Source organism: Coregonus clupeaformis, chromosome 10 (assembly GCF_020615455.1).
Source record: "Coregonus clupeaformis isolate EN_2021a chromosome 10, ASM2061545v1, whole genome shotgun sequence".
NCBI lineage: Eukaryota > Metazoa > Chordata > Actinopteri > Salmoniformes > Salmonidae > Coregonus > Coregonus clupeaformis.
This window is the reverse complement of record NC_059201.1, coordinates 31,046,798-31,062,596: the sequence shown is the minus strand read 5'-3', so window position 1 is coordinate 31,062,596 and position 15,799 is coordinate 31,046,798. Positions and strand designations below refer to the sequence as shown.

At 44.2% G+C, this 15,799-nt stretch overlaps 1 protein-coding gene across 9 annotated transcripts; it reads right to left on the bottom strand.

The window, feature by feature from the left end:
* Positions 1-2,071: 2,071 nt before the first annotated feature.
* On the bottom strand, positions 2,072-15,799 carry LOC121574996 (PHD finger protein 20). Of its 9 annotated transcripts, XM_041887738.1 has the most exons (18): positions 15,655-15,799; positions 14,521-14,663; positions 10,709-10,812; positions 10,291-10,471; positions 10,040-10,124; positions 9,867-9,943; positions 9,080-9,692; positions 8,777-8,827; positions 8,393-8,662; positions 8,080-8,298; positions 7,367-7,468; positions 5,985-6,140; positions 5,169-5,350; positions 4,827-4,926; positions 3,932-4,127; positions 3,344-3,815; positions 2,987-3,173; positions 2,072-2,543 (listed from the first exon to the last, which is right to left on the bottom strand). In XM_041887738.1, exons 2-18 carry the CDS (start codon positions 14,548-14,550, stop codon positions 2,401-2,403), a joined length of 3,168 nt encoding a protein of 1,055 aa, XP_041743672.1. In that variant the 5' UTR covers positions 14,551-14,663; positions 15,655-15,799; the 3' UTR covers positions 2,072-2,400. The 9 variants fall into 9 exon arrangements, with proteins under 9 accessions (XP_041743672.1, XP_041743677.1, XP_041743678.1 ...); XM_041887743.1 differs by lacking the exon at positions 14,521-14,663; XM_041887744.1 differs by lacking the exon at positions 14,521-14,663 and having other exon boundaries at positions 10,709-10,809.

The following is a 15,799-nucleotide window of genomic DNA, read 5'->3' as shown; positions in this document are numbered from 1 at the left end:
GAAATGTGTGTGGTCAAGAGAGCACAATTCATTTGTTCAAAACCATGTTTTGTACTCCTCAGACAGATCGACAGTATTCATATCAATGGGAGAGATAGTAGTTTATTTATATATCAGCATCTGTTGCATTTCTTTCAACATCTCGTTTGGTTCTTAACCTGGCTGACACTAGTAAGGTATGGTTATTTTTGTAGGACTGTTTAAAAATAACTATCAATACAAATTCATCCCAAGAAAAGAACATATTCAAATGTATTTACACTAAAAATACAAAATATTGCAAATAAACAGTACAAGTGAAATACAAGAACATTAAAATGTATAGGTCCGTCACAAGTCTTTTTCACTGAGAACAGAGCCCATAATGCTGAGGTCATAGCAGACATCTCTACAAATATTTGTAGCAAGCCAAAGGTCAAATGCTACAGTGAAGCAAAGTTGAAGGTCGAGTTCCTACCCGGCTACATGGGCAGGTGTTGCATTGCATCAACCAATGGTTGTGTGCCATGTCATCAACCGTGCAGTCGGGCACCAGATTGCTAGATCATTTGATGTGGCTAACTAAAATGTGAAATACCTATACAGGCTTTCTATGATCTGGCATACGTCTGCAATGTAGTCGGCCAGGAATTCGTCCAAAGACATCGAGACGAGAGTGAATAGGATAGAGGATATCCACAAGAAAACAATGAGAATGGAAAGAAACCAAACCCATTTAAAACAATATTGAAACAAAAATCCAGAAACTTCACTCGTCAAACTGTATGATACTGTCCCTCCAGTGTCTATAATACAGACACTAACTGTATAAGCCTGTATAAGCTGTAGCAATATAATTCACTGCGTAAAATCAGAAAGACAGTACTTATCTATCTACAGTGCCATTATATAAGAATATAGTTTGTATTTTCACTCCCTATTTAAAACCTTATTAAGTAGGGCTGTGACGATACCAGTATCGCAAAACATTTTCCATGGCAAAAATGAAAAAAACGAAGCAGACTTCACTCGTTGATCCTTTAAAAGCCTGCTGCATGTAAAATATTGTGTGCTATAGCTTGAAATATAAATAAATGTGACTCTGGATAATGACATAATGATGTTTGTTTCTAACATTAGGGCTGTTTTCCTAAAGAAGTTCAATCCACTTAGTGTTTTGTTTCCTTGCCATGGCACTAAATGAGTATCGAGATACTGGTATCGTCCCGGCCCTAATATTACGGCTCTGCTCTGTAAAACAGTCCACATGTTCAACAAACATAAGCTTAACAATTATGCAATGGGAGACAATCAAATACTAAGTACTTTACAGAAAGGAAAAATTTTTGCAGAATATAGCTCCAAGGAAAGTGTTGTCAGTTACTGAAAGTTGTCATTATGAAGATTAAAAGTATGCCTATCAGAAGTTCAGGTGAGGTCTTTGAATACACACTATAGCTCAGCAATTTGTAGAGTAGTTGACAGCAAGCGCCAAACTGAACCTCAGACCAAGGCATTAATATGATGCAGGTTTGCACCAACAAACCCATACAACCATGAACTGTCCCTGTTGTTTCTCTCTTGTATTGACTCCATCCATTACCAACTGTATGTTGTTTGACTATGATACAGTACACTTCCATTCTGTGGGCTTTTCCCTGTACAGACTAGAGGCCTTAAAGAGGAACACCAACCTACATCCTGAAGCATTCAACCCCATGACGTGAGATGCTCCCACCAGCCTACAGTATAATGAAAATAAGTGCATTTGCATTAAATTATCTGGTAATTTCTCCTCAGTCCAACACCCCAATGCCATAGATAGACCAGTGAGTGCTGCTCTCGACTGCAATGAGGGAGTTCAATTAAGTGCACCGGGCTATGGCCTGTGACGGGTAAAAGCGGTGAGGGAGGAGCACCCTTCTCAAATTGAACCGTAATCTGCGCCACTCGGTCATGTTGTCAACAAGGCAGCATCCCACTGGGCACAGACGCCAAATCAACATCTATTCCACTTTGGTTCAACATAATTTAATTGAAATGACATGGAAACAATGTTGATTCAACCAGTGTGTGCCCAGTGGTGCATCGTTCAGAAACATACATATATATTTTCCATAAAATGTTTGAATTTTCAAACTCATTTTCATTGGGAAGGCAGATAAAGCCTTCTTCTCAAAAGCAATCACCTTTACATGTAAAAACACAGAACCCTACTCATTACATCACTTTTGTTTTGAGCCGACTTCGCGGTATGCCAAAATGGAGCACCTGGCTCACGTCCGGGAGGCAGCCCAGTTCCAAAACGAATGCAATCAATGCTGACCCGGTTCACACGGGGCATTAATCGAATCCCCTCATTGTCTCTCGGAGTGCTGTGAACAGCGGTGAACATGGATGTCACACTGCTCACTGGCGCCCTTATGTGGAGCAGCACAGGGCGATCTGCTGCACCTTGGCCAGCTCTGTAAGCAGCAGCTTCATGCGGTGTTTGAGCTGAGGCAGGCGGGCCAGAGGCTCTGGGGGCTCCAGCTCTCCTGTGTAGTCCAGCCAGCTCTCCAACACTGAGGAGGAAAGATGGAACACTGTCAATTACTCATGTTAAATCCACAATACATAGCTGAGAGGTCATTATTAGGGCGGCAGGTAGCCTAGCGGTTAGAACATTTGGCCAGTAATCGAAAGGTTGCTGGTTTGAATACCCGAGCCGTGAAGGTGAAAAATCTGTCGATGTGCCCTTGAGCAAGGCACCTAACCCAAATTTGTTCCAGGGGCGCCATACTACTATGGCTGACCCTGTAAAACAACACACTTCACCTATGTGGCAATAAGAAATAGGTTCATTTATTGTGGCTACAATTTTGTGATGGATAAGAAAGAAGCTACTGTCTTCAGTTGACTTGTTTTGCTTGAAATTCTTTCTTATTCACTGTACATATACAATCTGTGGCATTACAAAATGCTTCCTTGCTAATAAACAGAAAACAGAGGGGCTATGTTGTCTCACCATCCAGCTCCCTCTCGATGAAATCCATCCTGTGAGTGACCTCGTCCTGTACAGCATCTATGTGATCCAGCAGGTTGATCTGCCACTGGTGCTGCTGGCCACTGCCATCTACGTCCCCTCCCCCACCGCAGCCAACACCCTCCTCCCGCTTCACCTCAGCCTGGCCCCACCGACCAACATCTGAACCCTGGAGACATGGGAAAGAGGATTCAGTCATAAAGTTAACTTTTTAGAGTATCAACCACTCTATAGTGTATGTGGGATGTATAGATAGATAGATGGTACAACATATATAGACAAGACAGGTAGAGATAGAGGTGTTGAAGACGAATGTCTGAAGTCTGAAACAGAACGGACCTTGGTGCGAGTGTTCAGGTGTGTGTGGGCTTTGGGCCTGGCTGTCTCCAGCATGCCTCCATAGCGCTGCTCTCTCTCCAGCAGGTCCTCTGTGCTCCTCAGGCTGTCCTCCAGCTCAGAGCCCCTCCGTGTGGTCTCCACCACCAGCCTCTGCTCCACTGCAGGGTAGTATGCCCGCGGCTTCTGGTAGCAGTGCTCACTCAAGATGTACGAGTCCTGGAACGACTGGTAGGGTGAGGAGGAAGACGACGAGGAGGAAGAGGAGGCTCGGCTAAGCTTCTCCATGGCGGCTGACATCAGAGCTTCTGCGCCCCCACGGGCGAGACTCTTGTGGTCCCTCTCGGAGCCCTCGTCTGTTGGCGCGGGAGAGGGTGCTGCATCTGTGCCCGTCCCCGAGCCACCTCTCCTCCAGGGCCTCTCTGCCCGCTTCCAGGGCTGGCACCACAGCTGCAGGTCCGGGTGGGTCTGGGTCCTACAGGGGCACACAGGGACAATCAGACTCCATCCAGACCGTATACATTTCATAAGGATATTAGATATTGATTCATATTAGTGTATAGTTTTTCCATTCTATTCAACACTACTTACTGTAGGACGCTCATCTTGAGCTGGAGGCCATTGAGCACCTCCACCACACGCTGTACGTCTCCTAGTAGCTGGTGTGTTGCTGCAATCTTCTTCGCATTCTGGTGGGAGTAGTTCTCATCCAGGAAGGATAGACCGTACATGTGACCGCTGCTCAGCCAATCACGGTCATACCGGTACCGCAGGCTTTGCCTCTGACCTGGAACAGAGGTCACGTGATATCATAAGTGTGATGGGGAAAATGTACAGTGAAAAGTTAATATTCAGTTTAGAGTGATTAACAATGTTTGCATATTTATATATTTTCCCTTTCTTGTAATACACGATTTCTAGCATTCTATTTGTGACACTCATTTGTGTCTGGGATGATGGTCACTAGACTTGATACTGAATGTTATGGATTGTTCTCATATCTGTTGATAGTGATTGAAGCCAGAGCTACTGAAGATACAAGGACCGAGGACACTGATTATTATTTGATTGATGACATTATAAACACTGTGATTCTGTAGCAGCTGGCAAAGTCATTGCCTTTTGTTTCGACTTCCTACAAGCCTCTCGGGCTGGTGTTTAGAGAACATTTGGTGCCGTCTGATTAGAGTAAAAAGGTCCTGTCTCCAGGAGGCCAGTTAGACATTGTCTCTGCTTCTGGGCTGGAGGTGTCTCCCTGTTGTAATTTGTAATAAACCGGATTGATTTTTGATTGACTTTACCAAGGACTGCTCTCCTTTTTGTTCACCTGGAAATTCCTATTACAATAAGACACATCCACAAAAACCACAGTTAAATGTACTGGCTTGTCTTGTTTTGTGTTAACCCCCCCCCCTCCCAAGTAACCCCAAGGAGAAACCGGAGATGGAGTTTCTAGCAAGCCCAGTTGTGTGTTGCTGGCTCTCACCTGGTGGGTCTCTGCAGATGTAGCAGGCATATTTTTCTGGGACGTTGTCCTCCAGGAGGCCCATGCAGGTGCCATGCTGCCAGCACAGACACTCCTCACACTGAGGAGATGAGAGACAAGGCAACACTATCAAACTGAGTTTTCCCCCTGCTGCTAACTGTTGGCCTGAGCTTGCTTTTAAAGCAGAGTTGGGCTAGGCCTTTAGTTAGGTGCAGTTTGACAAATTTGATTGATTAAAATGATTGAGAGACTAGTGGATTGCCATCAACATTTATTTCAGTCTCAAGTATGTGTATTGGAGGCAGGTTAGGGCTAGTCAGGTAAACCCCCAAGACAGCTCACCTGTATCATGAAGTCGTTTTCCTCTTCCGCCTCACAGACGCAACGCACAACCTCCTGACTGCCTGTCTCCAAGGCAACAGAGCCCAGATTTAGGGGTGGTGTAGTATTGTCCAGCTCCGCCCCCAGCTCATCATCACTCCACTCACAACTGTCAGTGGACCAATCACTGATGCTATCCTCATCTGGAGGGGAAATCAAGGGATGGAAGGGGTTAACTAATAAAGACAATCCTGGTCATGGTGACCCTAGTCTCTTTTAGCAGCATTGTAAAACTACATACACATCTATATTTCCTCCATGAGCTGGTTTCATACCAAACAGTATATTTCTCAACGTAAGTCCCCAGGATATATCATCTGGATGTAACTGATGTGTTTGATCTAGAGATTATTGCAACACCAGCAGAGAGAGCGAGAAAGAGTTCTCCATGGTAGAAATATAGGAGGAAACTATAGATCATTTCATCTACAGCATTGTAACATACAGTATATCCCTTATGCATAGCTCCGTGAGTCGTACATATAACAAACTGATTAGAATAAAGCAAGCCATAGCAGCAAAGAAAAGGCCCCGGATTCAATCAATAAACCATAGAATCGGTCCTCAACTGTGACAACAGGTCTAGTTTGTTTGCTTGTCCAGCCAGAAAGTGTGGAACATGATTAGCAAGATCGGTTTGATACAGAATGGAAAATATACACAGGTAGACGCAAAGAACAATTTACTTATGGACTGAAACCAGGCAAAGAATAATGGCAAAGGGGAGAGAGTGACACACACACTCATAGACATACACAGACACACAATAATACCCACCATCCACGTGCATCTGCTCTGACTGGTTGTATCCGGGCCTGCAGTGGTAGGACTCAGGCTTGTGATTGTGTGAGAGGGGGAATTTGAGTGGCAAATTCAATTTGGACTGAAGAGCAAATATTGAGATGTCAATATTCTCCTCACTACCTGTGTACTCTGTTAATAAAGGGGAGGGAGGGGGAAGCAGACGCAGAACAAAATATGTCAACCTTGGAAATGCTGATGAGGACAAACAAGAGCTACTATTTTTTTTTTGGGGGGGGGGGTCAAACAGACAATATATGAAACAAAAAAACGATTGATGTTCACAGCTGAAGATACTATTATGGGTGTGAGAATATGTCCTTAAACAAAGACAACAAAACGGTAAACTTGTGTCCACAAAACACCTCTACTTGAGTGTTTCTGAGAGCTGAACTGGCCAAAACAGTCTAAATAAAGTCTAATTGTGTGTGAATGTACACAGTGAATAAACCATCCTCTTAATACTGTGGGTTATAACAAGTGTCATCCACAGATCCACACAGAGTGAATTTGAACTAGGTCAATAGACCAATAGTGGTTCAAACTTGGTTACAAAAGTGCAGTCACAGTAGCTTGTGCCTAGCAGTAGAGTTCACACAGATTAGTGAGATGGTTAATAAAACCATAATAAAGGCCTGTGTTTTATATGAACCAAACATGAGCCAAAAGATGTGTAAATCATCAGCCAGTGATGCAAACAAAAATTAGCAGCGGCTATTTGACTGATGAAGTGACGTAGGTCAGTAGTGAGGACACAGCAGTTGTAGTGCTACTCCCACACACAGCCCCACCCCTACCACACTGCATCCCACTGCTGGCTTGCCTCTGAAGCAAAGCAGGGTTGGTCCTGGTCAGTCCCTGGATGGGAGACCAGATGCTGCTGGAAGTGGTGTTGGAGGGCCAGTAGGAGGCACTATTTCCTCTGGTCTAAAAAACATATCCCCAACCCCCCAAGGCAGTGATAGGGTGCAGTCTTTCGGATGGGACGTTAAACGGGTGTCTTGACTCTCGTGGTCACTTAAGATCTCATAGCACTTATCGTAAGAGTAGGGGTGTTATCCCCAGTGTCCTCGCTAAAGTCCCAATCTGGCGGTCACCTAACCATCCCTAACTTCCAATTGGCTCATTCATTCCCCTGTAACTATTCCCCAGGTCGTTGCTGTAAATGAGAATGTGTTCTCAGTCAACTTACCTGGTAAAATAAGGGTAAAAAGAACACACCACACCTACCAAGCGGCGTGAATGAAATATCTCAGGGGCCTTCCCATGGCCTGAATGAAGCGTTGCACATGCAGCCTAGCTAAAGCTATATGACAGGAGCCCCATGCAGAACAGTAGGATTACTAGGGTCTCCTTACCAAACTTGGCCTTCTTTTTCTTCTTTTTCTTCTTCTTCAGATTAATGCGAAGGAAGTCCCTCTGTTTCTTATCTTTCAGCCGATCTCGTTCTTTCACCAATGCTGAAATGACACAGGGGGAACCAAGAGTTAGGAGAGTGCTCTAGAGTCTGAAGGCGTGTTTCGCCACCACAAACACTGGAGCATGCACAATTTCTCAATAATCCTGTTGTGTCATGTTAAGAGAAAGTGAATCTTTGATCAGAAATCAGCAAAGATAGCTACACATTTGCTCAAAGCCAAAGGCCTATTTAAAGGAAAAATCCACTCAAAAACTATCTTTGGGTATTTTTTTTCATTAGTCCACTGTTGATAAGAGTCCCAAAATGTTTTCAAGAAGCAAACTGTCACCTGCCACATCATAATGATGTGTTTTGCGTCATTTAATGCTTTCTCATCATCATGATGTGGCAAGTGACACTTTGCTTCTTAAAAGTCAATACCTTGAACACTTGACTGCTGACATGTATTAGGGAAGGGAAAGGGGGATACTTGTCAGTTGTACAACAATGCATTCAACTGAAATGTGTCTTCCGCATTTAACCCAACCCCTCAATCAGAGAGGTGCAGGGGGCTGCCTATTAACAGTGTGGAGAAATGGAGAAAAAAATACCAAAATATAGTTGAGTGGATTTTTCATTTAAGCCTTCTCTTCATGTCTTTCCACATCTTACACAGACATATGTCCATACCACTGCTCTCAGTAGTCTCTGTCTCCACCGGTCTCTGTCCATTCCTGTCCAGCTGGTTCTCTTTGCTCTTCTCCCTCAGTAGAGCCCTCTGCTGCTGGCGCTGGGTGTTGACAGCAGATGGAGCTGATGTGCGTCTGTTCATTGTCTTGGCCTCACTACGTGGAGACGGGGGAGTTCTAGTAGGACTGTGCACAGTGGAGTCTGCCAGGCGTAGAAAAACACAATACTATGACTAAAACCGATTTCCTCTTTGGGTGAATCTATCATGTAGCTATGGCCCTTTCTTGACACTTACGCATTGAGGCGGAGATGGTGCGTCTCCTCTTAGGACTCTCCAGAGAGTTAGGGGAGGGGTGCTTCTCTGAGGCCCGGGTATGGACGCTCCTGGTGGGGCTGAGGTCGTCCTCTAGCTGCTGGTCCTCTCCATGGTAGTATTTCATGTGGTAGTGAAGCAGCTTGGCCTTGCGGAATGACTTGGTGCAGCCTACAGCGCTGCATTTAAATGGGTTGTGGTCCAAGTTGATGGACAGGACCGGGGGAGGCTGGTTTTTGATCACTCTGTACACTGAAAAAACAATGGAGAAGTGTAAGAGAGGATGGACAAACAGCTAGGAGTAGAGAGACACTTATGTAAACTGATAGACTGAATGATGTAACAGAGTGCAGGGCGAGAACTCACATGGCTCTCTGCTAAATCTGTTGGGGTTGTGGAAACCCTGCTTCCTTATCGCTGGAAATAAAGACACAGACCATATAAACTGACAGTCACTGACTGACGACATTCAACACAAATTAAAACATTCCACTTAGAATTCTCATAAATCTAGTTTCAAACCTTTTATACTATTTTGACGACTTGTGAGAAAATAAACCTCTAAAATGGACAGAACCTCTAAATATGAGTGTACTGACCGCTTCCATTCATTGGAAATATAAGGAGGCCTTTTGGATAGTGATTTTCTGAAAAGTTGTGTGGCCTTACGTTTCACTGGGAGGACCAGCAGTGCAGGTTTGGAGCTATCCGGTTGGCTTGCTGCCTTCTGCTCCACTCTGTCATTGGTGGGGATAGCTGAGGGTAATGGGACAGACACTGGCCCGGTCTGTGTTGACATCTGATTGGGTGACTCAATGGGTGGCTTAGTTTCATTAGGTGAACTCAGGACTGTGTACACAGTTTTTATTTCCTCCTCTTCTTTCTTTATACCTTCATTTAAATTATGAGTAGGCCTCTCCTCACTCTGTCCTCCGTCTTCTTCCACTTTTACTCCAGTCGGGTCCACAGTGGCTGTCATGTGATCCCTGAGGTTGTTCTGTCCTGCATGTTGCTCTATATCCTCCTCCTGCTTAACTATGGGTGGTATCTCTTTGGTGACGTCCCCCTCACTATCCTTCCTCTTGGTCTTCTCCTCCCCCTCCCTCTCGTGCCAATCATCTTCATCATCACCATCCTCTGTGTCACTGTCCCCCTCCTGGTCAGAGGTACTGCGTCTGGTTCTTTTGTTCTTGGGGCCGTATTCCTGAGGCCTCTTGTCTCTGCCATTCTGGGGCTTCTTGACTCCGTTCCTCTCAGCAGACCGAGTCTTCCCTCCTCCTCTCTATTTCCACGAAGAGAGGGGGATGAAAAGAGAGGAAAATTAGGCAAAGTACAACCCACAGAAACGTGACCCTCTGCATGGCAAGCCAACACAATATGAACAGATAAATGCCCTTTGAGCAGGCAAAAACAACTATTTATAGTCCCTGATGAGAGAAGGAAACAAAGAGCTCACCTTTCTGACAAAAGGCTTCACATGGATCCCCTTCACCGTCTGGACGACTCCATCATAAAACTTCACGGTGTAAGATGCTGAGGGCAAATGGAGATCAGATGGATCACGTTGATGCTGAACAGAATCCATAAATCTCTTCAATATGCATACGAGTGTACTTCCAAACCACTCACCATCTTTATTCACTGCCAAGACCTTGGCAGGGTAGAAGCGGCAATCAGACCAACTGGCGAGGACCTTGTCATTCACATGAAATCCCTGGACAGACAGATGAAATGAAGTGTCACTGTCAAACATGGATCCAGTATCAGCCTGAGCAAATGAAATCCAATAGAAGTAGGCGGAGCAAACAGAAGGCCAGGTAAAGCTAAGTAGAGCAATCAGTAGGAATATAGTAGGGAGAATAAGTAATTAAATAGAGTACATCTCTTACAGGGATAGGACAGTCGTCCAGCAGTCCCTGTCGTCTCAGCTGGATCCTCTCTACAGGTCTCAGGTAGGGGCTGGTCCAGTCAAACCACTCGTCATAGCGGTGGCTCCACTGACGGTAGTGGATCAGGACCTTCTCGTCATCATAGTCAATCTTCTCTATGTTGGCCGGATACCTAGGAGCAGGGGATATATACGAGAGGGGTGATTGAGTTGGGAGCAAAGGAACTCAACTGGAAGACAAGAGATAATTGGTGTATAGGTAATAAGAGAGGATAACAGAGAATAACAGAAAGAGAGAGAAAGAGACTGAAAAGGAGCTGAGGAAAGCAACAAAGAGATAGATTGCAGGTAGAGAAAGACAATGTACTGACAAAGAGAAAGAGTGAGAGAGGAACTGAAGCGTGACTCACCAGTTTTTGAGGGCGTCTCTGGCCTCTAGCGTTGCTCCCACCTCAAACGTTATTCCTCTTCTGTTAGGGGGTGTCTTGCTCATCGTGTCCACATCCACCTCCTGCTGACAGGCACACATACAAAGTTCTACCTGGTTAAACACCAGAAACACATCATTCTAGTACCTAAAATGCTATGGTGCAGCTCCTACATAAGGTCATAGTAAAAATAACCAGAGTTGCTAGAGACTGGCTTAGAGCGAACTGGCTTAGATAGAAGGACTGACTCCATAATCAGTAGAGAATTTTGTCCTTTTTCTTAATTTATTTTGATCAGAGTCTACTTGTTACATAATGAATCACATTAGGGGAAAGTGAAAGCAAACATTGGTGCTAGGGGCCTTAGTCATTTTGGTGAGGGGACTGCCAGGAAGAGAGGAGAGAAAACAGGATGAGGCTTGACTATATGGATGAGAGAGAAGGGAATTACATAAATACAGAAACAATAATATACAGTGCCTTCGGAAAGTATTCACTTTTTCCACTTTGTTATGTTACAGCCTTATTATAAAATGGATTAAATCCACACACAATACCCCATTTGCAAATGTATTAAAAATAAAAAAAAGTATTCAGACCCTTTGCTACGAGACTCGAAATTGCGCTCAGGTGCATCCTGCTTCCATTGACCATCCTTGAGATGTTTCTACAACTTGATTGGACATGATTTGGAAAGGCACACACCTGTCTATATAAGGTCCCACAGTTGACAGTGCATGTCAAAGCAAAACCCAAGCCATGAGGTCGAAGGAATTGTCCGTAGAGCTCCGAGACAGGATTGTGTCAAAGCACAGATCTGGGGAAGGGTACCAAAAAGGTCTGCAGCATTGAATGTCCCCAAGAACACAGTGGCCTCCATCACTCTTAAATCGAAGAAGTTTGGAACACCGAGACTCTCCCTAGAGCTGGCCTCCTGGCCAAACTGAGCAATCGGGGGAGAAGGGCCTTGGTCAGGTAGGTGACCAAGAACCCAATGGTCACTCTGACAGAGCTCTAGAGTTCCTCTGTGGAGATGGGAGAACCTTCCAGAAGGACAACCACCTCTGCAGCACTCCACCAATCAGGCCATCATGGTAGTGTGGCCAGATGGAAGCCACTCCTCAGTAAAAAGGCACATCACGGCCCGCTTGGAGTTTGCCAAAAGGCACCTAAAGACTCAGACCATGACTAACAAGATTCTCTGGTCTGATGAAACCAAGATTGAACTCTTTGGCCTGTATGCCAAGTGTCATGTCTGGCGGAAACCTGGCACCATCCCTACGGTGAAGCATGGTGGTGGCATCATCATGCTGTGGGGATGTTTTTCAGAGGCAGGGACTGGGAGACTAGTCAGGATTGAGGCAAAATGAACAGAGCAAAGTACAGAGAGATCCTTAATGAAAACCTGCTCCAGAGCGCTCAGGACCTATAATAAATATAATAATATGCCATTTAGCAGACGCTTTTATCCAAAGCGACTTACAGTCACGCGTGCATACATTTTTTTTTGTGTATGGGTGGTCCCGGGGATCGAACCCACTACCTTGACGTTACAAGCGCCGTGCTCTACCAGCTGAGCTACAGAGAACCACAAGACCTCAGACTGGGGCGAAGGTTCACCTTCCAACAGGACAACGACCCTAAGCACACAGCAAAGACAACGCAGGAGTGGCTTCGGGACAAGTCTCTAAATGTCCTTGAGCGGCCCAGCCAGAGCCCGGACTTGAACCTGATCTAACATCTCTAGAGACCTGAAAATAGCTGTGCAGCAACACTCCCCATCCAACCTGACAAGAGCTTGAGAGGATCTGCAGAGAAGAATGGGAGAAACTCGCCAAATTCAGGTGTGCCAAGCTTGTAGCGTCATACCCAAGAAGAGTCAAGGCTGTAATCGCTGCCAAAGGTGCTTCAACAAAGTACTGAGTAATGGGTCTGAATACTTATGTAGAAATGTCTAAAAACCTGTTTCTGCTTTGTCATTATGGGGTATTGTGTGTAGATTGATGAGGGGAAAAAAACAATTTAATACATTTTTTAATAAGGCTGTAACCTAACAAAATGTGGAAAAAGGGGTCTGAATACTTTCCGAAGGTACTGTATGCCATTTATCAGACGCTTTTATCCAAAGCAACTTACAATCATGCATGCATACATTTTATATATGGGTGGCCGACAGAGGGAATCGAACCCAGGACCCTTGGCGTTACAAGCACCATGCTCTACACACTGAGCCACTCAGGACCACACGAGGGGATCCCACCAGGCATGGGGGATGGGGGTTGTGGGCGCGGCTTAAATCAGTCCGGAATTGGCAGCAGAGAGAAAAATTGGCTGTTTTCCTATTTCCTGCAATTCTATACATTTTTGCCATGGCTAAAATGTATAGAACATTATAACAAAACCAATGGGGACCCCAATCAGGGCCCCTGGTCATGTACCCTGCGTGGCCCATCAGTAATCCAGCCATCCCAAAAACACTCCTAATTTCTCCCTGTGTCTAGATTATATTTAGGCGATTTCTAGTTCTCAAAGATGATATTATTCAAAAATATATAGGTCAATTTTATTTTCTACATTCTTTGTCTGGGTTTAGTCATTTAAGTTTACACTGAAAGCGTTTTTCCATCCCGAAAATGTATTAAATAATTTGGTGTGCCACTGCTAAATGAATACAGCGGAAACACTGGTGGAACAATGTTGGCAGTGGAATTTAGCCCCAAGTCTAAAAGGTGTGTTGAAAAACTATAGTTCTAAGCTATATCTTAGTTTGTTTCATCCAAAGACACGTGTGAACATTGTAGAAACTTAACTTTAAGGCATTATAGAGCATCCACAAAGTAGTCATTATCAAAAGCACTACATAGACGCTTTATAAGCAAGCTACATAAAAGGTGACGTAAAATTCCCTTACATCTGGTGCTCTTCCAAAGATGGCATAACCATTGACACCCTTCATATAGCTTGATATTCGTTTTGAATGATTTCCAAAGGACTTTAAGGGTTTATGAACCCTTTATGATATCAAATGTATCTGAACACTTGGCAAAGAAACCCCTATATGCCTAATGTCTACCTCAGATCTCAACCTATGGCCACCTGCTTGCTTCACAAAGGATGCTACTTAAATTGAGGAGATGAATAGAAACCGGTCATCCAGGGCATACCAGCACGCAAACCTTCCTCTTTGAAGCTTTTGCATGCAACCCTTATGAAAGACTCCATCGATTTTTACATGAATACTGTCTAATCCACGTATTGAGCATCTTTCTTCAGGCAGTAGCCTAATAAATGAGGTCAAGTGCCAGAAAGCTTTCGAAGATGTGGGCAGCACGCTGTGAAATTCCGACAGTCTATTCTGTATTTTTACATGAATGCTGTCTAATTCACGTATTGAGCATATTCTGCAGGCAGTAGCCTAATAAACGAGGTCAAGTGCCAGAACACTTTCGAAGACGTGGGCAGCACTCTATGAAATTCCCACAGTCTATTCTTTATCCCTATTTTTTTGTCCACCCGGGGTGATCACAAAGTGTGATGATTCATTATAATTTTGGCAATTTTACTAAAATGTTCATGTTGATGATGAAATTTGCTCAAATAAAAGATATGCACTGCTACTCAAACCGGTCCATTGTCTGGTCCATTGCATAGCGTTACATTGTTGTCTCGCGCCCTGGATACTTTGTATCCTCTCTATCCCAGTCAAACACAATCATTTTCAAAACACCAGGAAACACAACATTCTAAACATTTCTATGCAATACATTATCCTACTTTGGGGAGGCCAAACTCACCTTTGGGGAGAGACTTTGAGCATATTCCATTTCAATGCAACCTAGCTAGTAGCCGGATATCTTCACACTACTTGGCAAACCACGTGTTCTGGTCAGGCGAACATTCCACGTATTGAAACAATGGGAGACAATAGCAATGGTCTCTGAAATTAGATGAAGCTAGTTATGTAGATAGGCCAGTTGAATAACACGAACCTACCGTAGGGCTATGTAGGTTCAATAAACACACCTATTCCGACAAAGCACTTGTGAATGAATAGGGTATTATTATTTGTTGGACTGACGTTGTGTCGCTCAAAACGCACGGAAGCGACCACAATCAAATGAAGCAAATGGCGCGCAATACACATCTGTTGTTTATACTACACCTGATAAAGGGTGAAAATAACCTTCAATTTGGACCTTGCAGCCTCAACTAAAGGCCTACTAATAGTCCATGGCTTTAAATGTACTATGTAGCCTAAGAATAGAAGCAGAAAAAATATCGAAACATAGCCTAATCCTGCCCTGCTATGCCATGTTTTTTATCCCCATAATTTTGGGAGCGCTGTCTGCTCGTTCTGCGTTTAAGCAATCACGCAGCATCCACTCAAAAGTGAGGCTCAAATAAAATGCGTAGGATTTTATACAATTCACGACGGCAAAACTCGCGTTTGTTGACTACTTTCTGAAACCTTATTGTCCGATATTCTGTAAGGAGTGGGAGTGTTCAATATATTACACTGTAGTTCGTCAGTGATTTGAACAAAGCTAATTGGTTAAGGGGTCTGATTGGGGCGGGCTTTAGAAATCTTACAGGCCATTCAGGCTGTCATTCATAAGGTGATCGCGGGGCCTCTGTAGGCCACACTTTTCTTACCGTACTAAATACTGCATGGAAATAAAGCATTTTGAACTTCCCTGCAGCTGCCGAACCCGTCAGAAAAACAATTACGAGTCAACCTTACGCCAAACAGTATAAACTGTATAAGATATCCATAAGGCAAAATAAATCTACATTACAAGTCATTTAAAGTTATTTGTTTAGAACTCAGGAAGCACAAGCAGCATTCACAATATTTTGTGTTATTGATGCATAAATCCTTTTGCTATTATGTTGCAAATACTAAGACTAAATGTTGCATCAAATGTTACCTTGATTTCTGGATACTCTTTCCGATGGTGATGTGCACAGTGAGCGATAAAATATTTTCGTGTGGTGCCTCCGCATCTGATTCCAGTGCACGCAGTTGAATTTTTCTTCCTGATGCACTCGAGTCACACTACCGGCGACTGGCAC